A 12,740-nucleotide genomic window follows, 5' to 3' on the forward strand; every position below is an offset into this window, starting at 1 on the left:
GGGTTGGGACTAGATGATCTGTAAGATCCATTCCAACCCCTAAATTCTATGATTCTATGATTCCTCTTGTTAGGGCAGTAAACAACGTGGTACTTCAGCAAGTTTGGCAGAGTGAAGACAACTTGTGAAGCTGCTTCAGGGCATGTATGGAATTGAGGATTTTTTTAACCCACAGCTTCAGTAACTAAAATAAAAAGGTTCAGGAGCTCAGGAGTTCAGCTTAGTTCAGGAGTGTGCTACAGTGGCTACTAACTTGTCAACATCCCATGTTCTAAAAGGCAAGCAGCACATTGCAGCCATCTGGAAAAGCCACTGAGTTGTGAACAACTCCCATCAGACATAGGGAAAGCTTTCCTGTCTCAAAGGAGAAGACACCTTTCAAAGAGTTGTAACAAAAATGTTCAAAGCAAGTTCCCTTCATATCTGTCATCTTTCTACATCTGATTCCTCTTTACGAGAGCAATAAATGCCAACAGGATGGACTGTGGGCATCAAAATTATCACAATGGTTCAAAAGCAACTTGATATGTAAAATTTTCCACAGAAGCAAAGTCCAGCACATCAGAATTATCTACTCTATATCTTACAGTAGAGAAAGCTAATATCTGTGATAAGGACAGATATCAAATAAAATTCATAAATTATACTTTCTATCCAGATTTTCAACATGATTAAAAGTATTTAGGATGACAATTTTAAGCACATATACTTTAAGTGATACACAGCAGCCATTTATTTGAAATACGTAACTCACCAGTAACTCAAAGACTTCTAATCCTATAGATTTTTGAATTTACCTAAAAATCATAGGGATTAGTACAAATATCTGGCATCTTGCCTTATAGGTACAAGAAACCTAAATATTTGCAGTGAATTTTCATAAACAACAGAAGTTCTTAGTAAGCTGTTAAAAAGGCAATTGAAATAGAAATCCTTATAAAGAAATTTGAAGATGGATGTGTAGCCAACAGAAGGATGCTACAGCAGCTAACCTGAAAAAGAAATGAAGAAAGACTAAAACAGCAACTGATCTATGGATCTGGAGTCTAATGTGGATTGTGGATTTTTACAAAGGACTGTCTGAAAAGCCTCTGTTATACAGCTTAATCTAGCAAGCAATTCATGAATGTTCTACTCAAAAATAATAAAGTCAAGGGAATTAACTTCCCTGCAAACCTGAAGAGCTAAAGTTGCCCAAGAACACAAAAGGAATGGTTTTGATCTGTCTGCATACAGAAGCTCTCCTGACTAACAAGACTTTTTAAAATTACATGGAATATAAAACTGGACACCATAAACATTCTTTAAAAACTAGTTTTGGTAATATTTAAGTTACTGAGATTGCATTTAAAGAAAATGTAACTTCTTTCAAATTTTCCATCCACTTCGTGGAATGCATTCTGTGTTGCTTGCCTTGCTTAAAAGGCTTGAGGGTACTGTCAGCAGGTTTCATTTCCATTCATGGCCCAAAAAAGATAATTTTTCATAACACTGGTATCTTGCAGCACTTCAGCTAATATCAAAATGTAAGCCTACTTCACTTGTATGCAAATATTCTGTTCTTCATGTAAATCATTACTTGCTGTAATTCAACTAGAAACACATAAGCACTGTTACTAGGCTGAGAACCTAAAGCCTTGCATTCTTTAGGAAGGTGAATATATGGTATGCAGTGCATCACAGTATTGACTTTTATTCAACTTCAAAATAAATAACTTGTCTATTTTCTCTGCCAGAATGCTAGCTTTGCAACATGTCTCCAAGGAATAATGCTCTCTTTAGAGCTAGCAGGCTGCCTGAAGCAGCTTTCTTCCCTTGGACACAACACTCTGCTAAAGCAGGAGCAAAGAAGGCTACCCCTAAGGGAAATGCTGCTACCAGAACCAGTCAGCTTGCTCTCTTGCTTCTTCACTCCTCTGGGTATTTTCCATCTTGCTATCCTCTGAAAAGCATCAAGGAGACAAAGTCACCTGTTTAAAATGTATTAATGTGAAAGCATAAGAATAACAGCTAGTAGGAGGTGGCAAGAAGAATTAGAAGATGCTTCAAACTGTAAAAGCAGTATAGAAACACAAGATTGGCAAAAATCTGCTGTAATGTGTAACAGGAAGAGAGAAATCCTATTCAGAAGGAAAAGCCAATGTAAAAAAGCAATCTAGACTGATCACATCTCTGAAAATTTCTTCTCAATATCACAGAAGAAAATTCTAGGGGACTATGTCCTCACTTTGGTGCATATTAAATGATGCTTCCTTGATCCATTTTCTGTGCCAAGTCCACATTACAAGTAGCTATCACTCCCTGCTTCTTGGTATAGACTCACCCACCATCTGTAGTTAGGGAGATTTACCTTTGACTCTTCTTTCCTGCTTTCATAAACATGTACATATCCAGGTCATAATATGTCAGTTTACAGTGTTTATGTGTTTGAGAAACGTAAGAAAATTTCATTGTATGTAATAATATTGGACTGCAAATCCAGCCATCTAGCTGAAACAGAATCACAACATATAAGATCACTTCCCCCCATAGCCACAGTATTCAAACAGCAGGCTCTTCAGGAGTCCAGACTAACTCCAAGGAATCTGGGAATACTACTTAAATTCCAAGCAGCCCATAAATACACTTGAAAAGCTCCATAAAACAAGGGATGGAGGAGCAGGAAGGAAGCCAGAGCAATCTTAAGAACAGAGTAATTTAATATTTTTCGTGCTGAACCAGAAAATTCAATAACAGAAGACAAGTCTGACGGCGTGTGATATGTTTGACAAGATGACCAAAATTAAAGTATAAACAAAACCAACAGAAATTACTATAGGCTTAATCTTCATTCTCAAATTTATGCTTGAAGTTTAACAAGCACAGCCTTTGAATTGCCAAATGCAACAACCAATTTCACAAAATTAGCATTAGAAACAAAGTTTGCATCCAGGGAGTACTTATAGTCTTTGCAACATCAATACTGCTAGTACTGTTAAATGCACTTTAAAAGAATAATTTCCATAATGTTAACACAACAACTAAATATTGCCTATCTACTAATGGCTCTATGCATATAGCTGACCTTCTTTTTATGCATAAGAACACTGTACTTCTAAGCAAGTCCCATGAGTTATATTGCCAGCTAAAAATCCTGACATATTTAAGTAAAATTCATAAATAGAGCAGCCAGTGAGTACCCTTAAAAAATGAGCTCAGAAACTCATAACAAAATTGCAGTATCTGCCAAGGTCTTTCACCTTATCCAAGGTTTCTTCTTTCATACAGCAATGGCAGAGAACAGATTTTTTCATTCTATCTGTTGTCACAAAATGGTGAAACAAAGTATACATACCGCCAAGACCCACACTAAGAAAGGGAAAGATGAGCCACATGTCATGCTGTTACAGAAGGATTAACACTGGATGTGTCTCACTTCACACCATGCCTGACCTTTCACTGCTAGGTTAGGTACCATGTACATTCAACAAAAACAAGATGTTCTACAAAAACCTCACAAATCCTCTTCTACTCCATCATCAGTTTAAGTAACCACTGCTCCTTTCAACTAGTTCCTTTCCCTTGTTACAAAGACGGATGAGCCAACCCTGCCTGTGATCAAAGGTCAGGACACTGCACCACCACAAAGGATATTTGGAAACAGCCTAACACCTCCTCTTGCTCTTTCTTCCGTTGGAGGGACTAACATGGACACAGGGATCAAGAAGCAATGGTATCTCTAACAACAGCTATTCAAAAATTGAAACTGAACATAATGTTTCCATTTGCAAAAAATACCCTGAAGCTCAACAATCGCAGCAGGACTCTTTTGCTATCAACAAGAAGCCTAACGTAAGAATAGCAAAACTGCAAAATCAATCACACACATTAAAAGCATAAATGCAAACTCAATTCAATCTTTGGAGGCATACTCATAATCCCCCAATTAGATGACCACATACCAATGTTTGCACAGCACTCCTATCTTTTTTAGCACACAGAATAGATTACAAAAACAACCCTCCTAACTGATGTAGCTAAGTATACACTCTATGCTCATGCTCCTAGACACTCTGCAAGCATTTGATACTATTAATTAATGCACGGTCTCATCCTAGAAACACATCAACAATTCATGCAAACTAGTTCCTGAGTCCTTCTTAGGACACTTCAACACAGAGCAACAGGAAAACTGCATTCCTACTGCTCAGCGCTTCTCATACCCCAGAGTAATCAGTTCTTTCTAATTCTTTAGATATTAACTAATCCATCTCAGTGCAGCAATAATTAATTCAAAACGTCTATCCAGAAAAAAAAAACAAATGGGGAAAAAATATTAAAAGCGTGGCACACTACCTATTTGGTTTCAATATCCACAAATGAGGTGTTGAGGTACACAAGTGAAATTAAAAAAATGCACAATGCCTGAGTCTTTCTATGTAATTTCTACTACGTGCACTTTTATAACAAAACATGAAAAGTTAATAAATATGGTTACTGATAGAAAACCTAATTCTCCTTATATAATTTCTACTATGTGCACTTATATAACAAAACATGAAAAGTTAATGTGGTTACTGATAGAAAACCTAATTCTCCTATTACTATTAAAACCAGAATCCTTACATTTAAAGCATTCCACAAGTTATCAATAATTTTCACAATAACATGGTAATAAACCCCACACTACTATATGCATTGACCAAGACTTTCCCACAGTTAAGCAGAGTATGCTCTGCATTTCTACTGTCTCAAAATTGCTTATTTCACTACCATAGACATTTCTGCAGGATATTATTGAAATATAACTTAAGTTCTCAATGATACAGATCTTGAAACTTCACTTTTTTTGCTCACAGAAGAGTAACTAAATATTTCATTGTTATGCTTCCATGTGCAGGAGGTTTCAAGTGACAAAACGTTTTCCACACTTGCACACCAAGTATGAACCACTAACCCTTACTGCAGCGTGCAGGAGGTTTCAAGTGATAAAACGTTTTCCACACTTGCACACAAAGTATGAACCACTAACCCTTACTGCAGTTTATCAACAATGACTCACAGAAAATCATGTGTGACTTGCCTGAACACAAACTAACCTATACATGTTTCATGCCTGAGAACTGCTAAAAGATTACCCAATGAGGTTTCAAATTATTTTCTAAATTACTCATGCTTTTCATAAAATTTCTTTTGTTCATTCTTTTACTTCAAAGTTTCTCCTCTTACCATTTCCTGAACAAAACTTTCCAACATACAAAAACAACATCCAATTGTCTGTGTATGTCAGCATGCAAAATTGTGGAAGCAATAAGAAAGCTGTGAGATCACTCTTTAAATAAGGCAGAGATCTTTTACTCCACTTTGTTTTTAAAACAGCAATTTCTTTTCTACATGAAACTGAAATTTGTTAGTAAATATAGCTACTCCCAGGCAGTGGCTGTGCCTGGGCAGCACTGCTCGGGCTTAGAATAGCAGGAACAGAAAAATAATTCCAGGAACATCCTGTTTCCATAGTTCTTGGACAAGATGGCAACCTGTAGCAGCCTCCTCATAGTAGAGAGTGTAGGCAGCAGTCAGCTTACTATGGAACTACTCATCTTTGACAAAGATGGCTGATAAAACTCGCTCATGCACTTCACTACATTCTAAAGGAAAGACACTGCTTATAAATGCAGCTAGCAGGGTGATTAGCATTAAGGTCATGACAAGTGCCCTGTATTGTTAAGTAACAGCACAGAAAAAGATTCAAAACACCAGTTGGAAAAATAAATACTTGGTTTAACAGAAGGCTTCCCTTGCATGCATGCAAGTTCAGAAAAACATCTTGCTGAACCAGATGGCTATTTAACTTGGATCTCTTTACTACAGAAATATAGTTGCTAGATGGCAAAGGACACAAAACTGTGCACCATATGCACAATACCAAATTTCTACAGAAATAATAAAAGAATTTTAAAAACCCAAACCACCCTTACTGTAACACTGTTCTTAAAGATTAAATGAATGCAACATTTCTCAGAACACCAAGGACAGAGAAATGCAAATTACAAAGCTATTTGTCAAGGAAATGAGAGATCTACATGAATGCTTTCAGTAAGCCTCTATAGCCATGCTATACAAGACGTATGGGCACTCTGTCTCTGATACTGGCTTAATTCCTAATAGCAAAGGTCCTGTTGAAGTAAAAATCTTTGTCTGAAGGTTACATTTTTGTAAAGACTGCTTTGTTACAAACTGCATCAGGAAGTGGCTCATCATGTATTGCAGTTCTGCTCCCAATGCTATAAACTGCAGTTCACTATCAAAATTATGACTGAAAGTGGCAGCTATTTAGAAAGGTACAAGCAAATTAGTAGGTGATAAGAATTAAAACTGTCAAAATTTCCCAGGTATTCAGGTCACATTATTCATAAATTAAAGCAAGTACAAGAATATTGGTTACGCAAATAAAATTACTTTATGCTAACTGCATAAAATGATAAAAGCCTAAGTCACACCACTTATCTTTTGGGAGCATTTCTGACCTCTTGATACGTATGTACAACACATCTGACTTCAAGTGAGTATTCTGCTAAGAGCAGAATTTTCTCTTTTCTCCCCCTCCTTCCTTGGAGCATGTCCAATACAAAATCATTATGATACATCAGCCTTACTGTGAAGTGGACTTACAGGTGCTGGATTATCTTTAGCTTCTACACCAAAAACATCCCGTTGCTTCACTGTCAGCAAATCAAGACCTTTGGTATCATCATCATCATCATCTTCAAAGAACTGCAGAGAGTCCGAGTTTGGTACCCTGCTTGGTACATGAACTTCTTTTTCCTCCTCCTCCTCCTCCTCTGATAGCTCTTTCAATTCATCCTCAGACTCACCACTCTCCTCAGCACCTTCACTGCAAGCAGAACATTCTTCAGTTTCTTTCCTTCTCTCCATTTTGTTTGTTTTGTTAACAGATGCTTTTTCACTGAAATTAGTCCTGCATTTCTCCATGCCTTCCTTGTTTATCGAGGAGAGGGTATTTTCACTTTGCTCTGTCTCCTCCAAGTGATCTGTTCCATCGGCTGCCTCTTTTGCACGTAGCTGCTTCTGAACTTTCTGAAGAAATCTCACACGAGGTGCCATTGCAAGACCAAGCGATCTAAAGCATGAAATTAAACAAATAAATTAATTTAAAAGGTAGACACACAAATTTTTACTACAGTAGAATCCCTTGATGATGGTTCAAGTGATTACATTTTAATTATGGTAATTCATATTGATACATTTTTATCAACACAAAATTAACAAAAATCTGGCTTGAAAAATACAACTGAACATTGAGAGAGGAAGGAAGATGAAATAACTGAGAACTCTCAAGAACAGTTACAAGCCTCCCAGGAAGGAAAGAAAACAAAGAAGCTGAAAAATTGTAGATAAGAGCCAAAACACCAATGTCATTTAGTATTGAAGATACATGGATATCATGTCAAGGACTGAGCACTGATCTGTCAGTGCCCTTCACTGCTGGAAATGCACCCAGAACATTATCCCCACCACCTCACAATGACTGAGAAATTAGACGAACAAATGTAGTATGGATAAATTACTAACTGCAGAAAAAGCTAAGAGACACATCTCCCTCAAAAGGAAATTTTACTGCAGCCCTCTACAGGAAGGCTTTACCTTCATGGCATATGCAACTAGTAATGTCAACAAAACTATTATTTTACCCAGTTATTCATGACAATTCAAAGTTATATTAATACTCATTACATGAAGGGATAAAAATTGGCCAAAAAGCAGAAATCCTGTCTAGCAACAATACTGGAGAACACTGCATGGGAACAGATTCCCTGTCTCTAATGGCCCATTTGACTTCAGTGAACTTCTCATTTGCCCACTGTTATTGCAGCTGACCCTGTCAAATCCAAATTTTTTTAAAAAGCAGTATTTAAGTCTCTTTCTAAGGAGTTCATGAGCCTTCTCATTATGTGAATAAAAAAAATGTGAGGAGACACTAGTACTGTACAAGAAACACACAGAGACCACAGCTACATTTAAAAACACATGAAACAACTGAGAGATGGTAATACTCCAAGCTTGTACATACACTTAACAAAGGAAAAAAGGATTTAATCAACTACAATGGCTACATATATAACATGCACACAGAGAAACATAAAAAAAGTCTCTTTCAATTTACATCATGCACAGTTTTATACACCACTTCTCTTCTCCATGCTGCTCATTTCAAGTAGACAGCATTATTTCTTCTTTTCATCACACAGCTCTGATTAAAGAAACCTGAGTTATAGCACTGGAGAAAAATCACATTTATATTCCCTGGCAGAAATGCCATTATAAACAGTCCATGAAGCACCCAAAAGGCACAGCAGAGCAGCAAGAGTGGACTGCAGGCCCTGGAGAGCCTTGAACTGTTAACAGTAGCCAAAAGGTATGGAGCAGTCAAAAAGAGAAGCACCCTGCTTAAATAGCAAACAGACAAAAATAAAACCCCAAATGTAACCACACTTGTAGTTAAACAGGGCACTTCTGGTACTGGCCACAGGTTAAAACACTGCAAAGTGGACACACCCTAAAAAAGCAACCCACACTGTTGGGATAAGGAACAAGTCTTTCAATAAAGATTTATTTTTTTATGTAAAGATTTTGGTTTAGTATTTCTGATAGTCCAGCACTTCTACATGCAACTAGCAGCAACAACAAAGCAAATAGTTGTATGAAAAAAGATCAAAGAAAGTTTTTATCCAGTGCATTTTGCACATTTACTGATTGTGCACTCCTGAGAGGATAACATATCTGGGAGCTCAAATTGGAGCAACTAGCAATCTTAAACTTGTTTTAGTGTTTGACAGCAAACACTAATTACCTTTGCAATGAAACAATGTGTTAAAGTTTGGCCTATTGACTAACTGTAATGGAAATAAGCAAACCAAGCAGATGTAATGTTTCACTGCAGTAGCTGGAGGCAATCAAACCTGGAACTGGGGCTTAACACCAGGCACAGCAAAACACACATCAAGAGATCGCTCCATGCAATCCCTTCAGCAAGCAGATCGAAGTAGCAAAAATCAAATCCTTTGCAAGAGAAAAGCTTTTCTGCTTTTCCAGATTTCACAACAATACTCTACATAAAGTATTGCTGTCAAGTGTTGACAAAGCACTGCAAGCACCAACACTGTATGGCAATTACACAGTCACTGTTTGCTTCTCTTTCTCATGCAGACAGGCACAATGTACACAGGGTTGAAAACTCTGATTTAATCAGAGCTTTTCTTCTAGCCTCCAGAGCTACCATCAAAGATCAGGATCACAGACGCAGAGAGAAGTCTGACAAGGTGAAGCAACTGTTCTCTCCACAGCAAAAGTTACAAAACAGACAGAGTGGTCATGATGTGGATGAGACTTCACCATAGATTTGTTTTATTCAAATATGAAATCCCACTTGCCAGGCTGCTACACTGCACTGATGTATTACTTTAATAACTAAATAAAAGTAATTATCAGTTAGTGCAGGCAATTTTTTTCTACACTGTGCCTAGCAACCCTACCAAAAAAGACCAGTGCTATCCGAATTGAAATGATACCTGAACAAGAAAAGGTATCAGACCTCAGACATGAGGGAGAAAAAGTGTTATGGTCAAATTTATTTTGTAAGAAAGTAATAGTAGATAAGCTTAAACAAACTGTGTGCAAACAATCCAGCAAATACTTTTAATTACATAACTTCTCAAAGAAATGGCTCATTACTGCCTCTTTTTCACAGCATATTCCAAATGGAGAACAGTCTGGGACAAACACTTTCTACTACTGCTAAAAGCTTCCTCACGTTGTAAGATTTGACAGTTTCTTTAGAAATTATTACTTAATTATTTCCTGAATCTAGAACTCATTCATACTAAAAAAAGCCTCAATATATTAACCAGCTTTTCCTTCTATCAATTAGAAAGGGCAATATTAGTTTTCAGTAATTCATTAGATGCCACTCAAACCACAATCCTACTCTGACTGAAGCTACAGCTGTTTTTTTGGTTTTAAGGCTAGCAGTTCACACACTCATCTGGAATTAAAAAAAAAATGTGCAAGGTTTTCTGATAAAGACAGACAAAAAAGCAGGTAAGTTATTTAATGAGATTTCATAAATCCTAACAGACACTAAAAACACGATAGCAACACAATGTAGCCCTCAGACTATGGTAGCCTTTAAATGGCAACACAAATTCAGCTGACAAAACAAATAACAATCCTGTTTCAGAGTTTGTTGTGAAATTCAATGACTTCTTGAGAGCAAGCTCTTCTAGAAAGACATTTTAAATCAACTTCTAAAGGCAACACTGAAACCAATGGATTATTTTGCTACCATAAATCAAAGTACAACTGACATTTCTATTCATCGGCCAAAACAGAGGTGGCTAGACACCAGCATTCCCTAACACTGACTAGAGAAAGCATAGAAGTAACTAAAAAAAAGACCTATGATGATCAAGTACCTTCATCAATTTAGTAGTAAGTATACAAGTATTTTCAGGCAATAAGTTAAAAGAGTAAAACTGCAAAGAAATAACACTGTATGACTTTAAGGAGAATAACATTTTTGTTTCTATTGAACATGGAAAATTAAACATTAAAAATGTTTTAATTAATTTAAATGAATGGTGTAACAGACTTAAAATACTGCCTTTTCCAAGGTTTGTTAACTGTGCTTACAAACACCCTGAGTGCATTTACATTAACATGGCAACCTCACTATGCCTCTACCTGGATATCTCTCTTAACTCTTGAAGAGACCAAATCTTACACCCCTGAAGCAAAATCTAACCTTGCACAAAACAAATTAAGCCAGAAATGTAAGACCAGCACAATCTTTAATTTTTAAGTGTCACAAAACCTTCTAATCTGCACCTAGGAGACTTCTAGTCTTTTTTAAAATATGAGCCAGCCATATAGAATCTGAGGTCGCTTCTGCTGAACTGCTGCACAACAATTTCACATAACGTAGTGATTCATTCTAGTATTAAGTTACTACATGTACTAAATATAAGACATATTCCATTAGTGAACTTCTTCAGAATGTTTTGTACATAAAAACACAGCACATTGATTACTTTTACTGTAGAACAGGTTCAGACAAGGATTTAAAAATAGCTTGGAAAAGGTTAAATACTCCCAGAAGCTATTTCAAGAGAAGAAATGTGTATTACTTGCTTAGCAATATATGCTACATCTACATTTAACATTTAAAACGTTTTGAGAAGACAGGATGAGCAGCCATTTGAAAACAGGAGAAATCGCCTCAACTGAAGTGACACAAATCTGAACTAACAGGCTTTCCAGATGCTCTGACTAATAACCAAAATGAACAGAGAAATTGCTTTTGCTGTGCTATTTACTTTACCTGCCAGCTTTATTCCTCTATATTAATCAGCTCAAATGCATGACACTCTACTAATAATGAGGGACAAGCTATTCAAGAATTTATGGGTCAGGACTAAAGAGAAGGCCAACAAAGAGAACATTATGGCTGCAATCAGATTACCAAGATGTAGACTTCCTTACAAAAGCAAAAGAAACCTCCACATTGCAGTTCCAAGCCCTGGTGCTCTTGGTACCTGAGCTACCCTGGCACCTGCTCAAAGGGCAACAGCACAGGGCACAAGCAACAAGGATTTCTAGATTGCATTAAAAAAAACCTTCTCCAAGTTAGCTGGCTTAGCCACCTCTGGGAGACACTCTACTCAACTGCTACTCATGCGTATGCAAGTACATTTACTTCTAAGGTCAGTAACAGGCTTGGCAGCAGAATGAGAAAAGGTAGCAGAAGATGCTAGGAGAAACAAGGATGATGACTAAGAAAAATGATCCCGGACTTTGAAAGAAGAAATTGTAGCTTGTTCAGATAACAGTGTGGCAGAAGGTTACATGTAGTTACAGAAGCTCAGAAAGGGACAGCTGGATCTCCAGAAGGGGAGTTGCATGAGAAATGCCCAAACCCTACAAATAACTGGAGGGAATGCTGAGATCAGTATGAGTAATACCGTATGAGGCTGAGATTAACTAGGCAACAGCATGAGAAACAGTAAGTCTGGCCACAGGTGTATGAAGACTCAAAAAAACAGGGGAAAAGTAAATGGGCAGACTTTTCAGTTAAGAGACTGGCACGTAGAAGAGGAAGTATAAGGGCAGCAAGAAGGAGGGCCAAGAACCAACAAACGGATGATGAGATGTGCAAAGCCTGCAATGGGTGTTGCCTGGAATGAGGCAGACAGCTCTGTACCAGCACAAGACAACGAACAAAACCCTCTGCCCTGACCATGCAGTTATGGTCAGGCCTACACCCACAGCCAGCGTGACTGGGGTGATAGTGCCATGGGTGCTTTACCTGGTTAGTGAGAGGATAGACAGGTGTGGACAGACAGATCATGTATCCTGCTATCACCCATTTCAGTCCTGACAGCACACCTGCAGCAACCTACTGCTTTGCAACACTGATCTGCAAGCAATACTTCGAAAATTATCTGGGTACCAAGATGTGTGTATCACACCTTTTCCAAATAACTTGGCTTCAACCTGATTTATGCATTCTCTACATACAAACACAGGAATAAACAGAGAAAAATATGCTGTATTCCTCCTGGAAGTCACAATGAAATTCACAGAGGAAATTACCTTCTTTGGCAGCCCCTTAGAGCTGTGACTAACCTGTCCATCCAGCCTGTTAAGATCTGTCCCTGAAGAATGGTGTATACATATATATATAT

The 12,740-nt window shown here is 37.4% G+C and overlaps 1 protein-coding gene across 1 annotated transcript in view; it reads right to left on the reverse strand.

Moving 5' to 3' along the window:
* LOC103806929 (probable ATP-dependent RNA helicase DDX10) overlaps positions 1-7,120 on the reverse strand; it is a gene marked incomplete at its 5' end in the record, with an annotated part of 119,423 nt that extends 112,303 nt beyond the window's left edge. Inside the window, one exon of the mRNA XM_009079640.1 lies at positions 6,652-7,120. Within this exon, the coding sequence (XP_009077888.1) occupies positions 6,652-7,120 (469 nt within the window). The remainder of the gene's footprint in view (positions 1-6,651) is intronic.
* Between the last annotated feature and the right edge of the window lie 5,620 nt (positions 7,121-12,740).

This window comes from Acanthisitta chloris, unplaced genomic scaffold, assembly GCF_000695815.1.
Source record: "Acanthisitta chloris isolate BGI_N310 unplaced genomic scaffold, ASM69581v1 scaffold2368, whole genome shotgun sequence".
NCBI lineage: Eukaryota > Metazoa > Chordata > Aves > Passeriformes > Acanthisittidae > Acanthisitta > Acanthisitta chloris.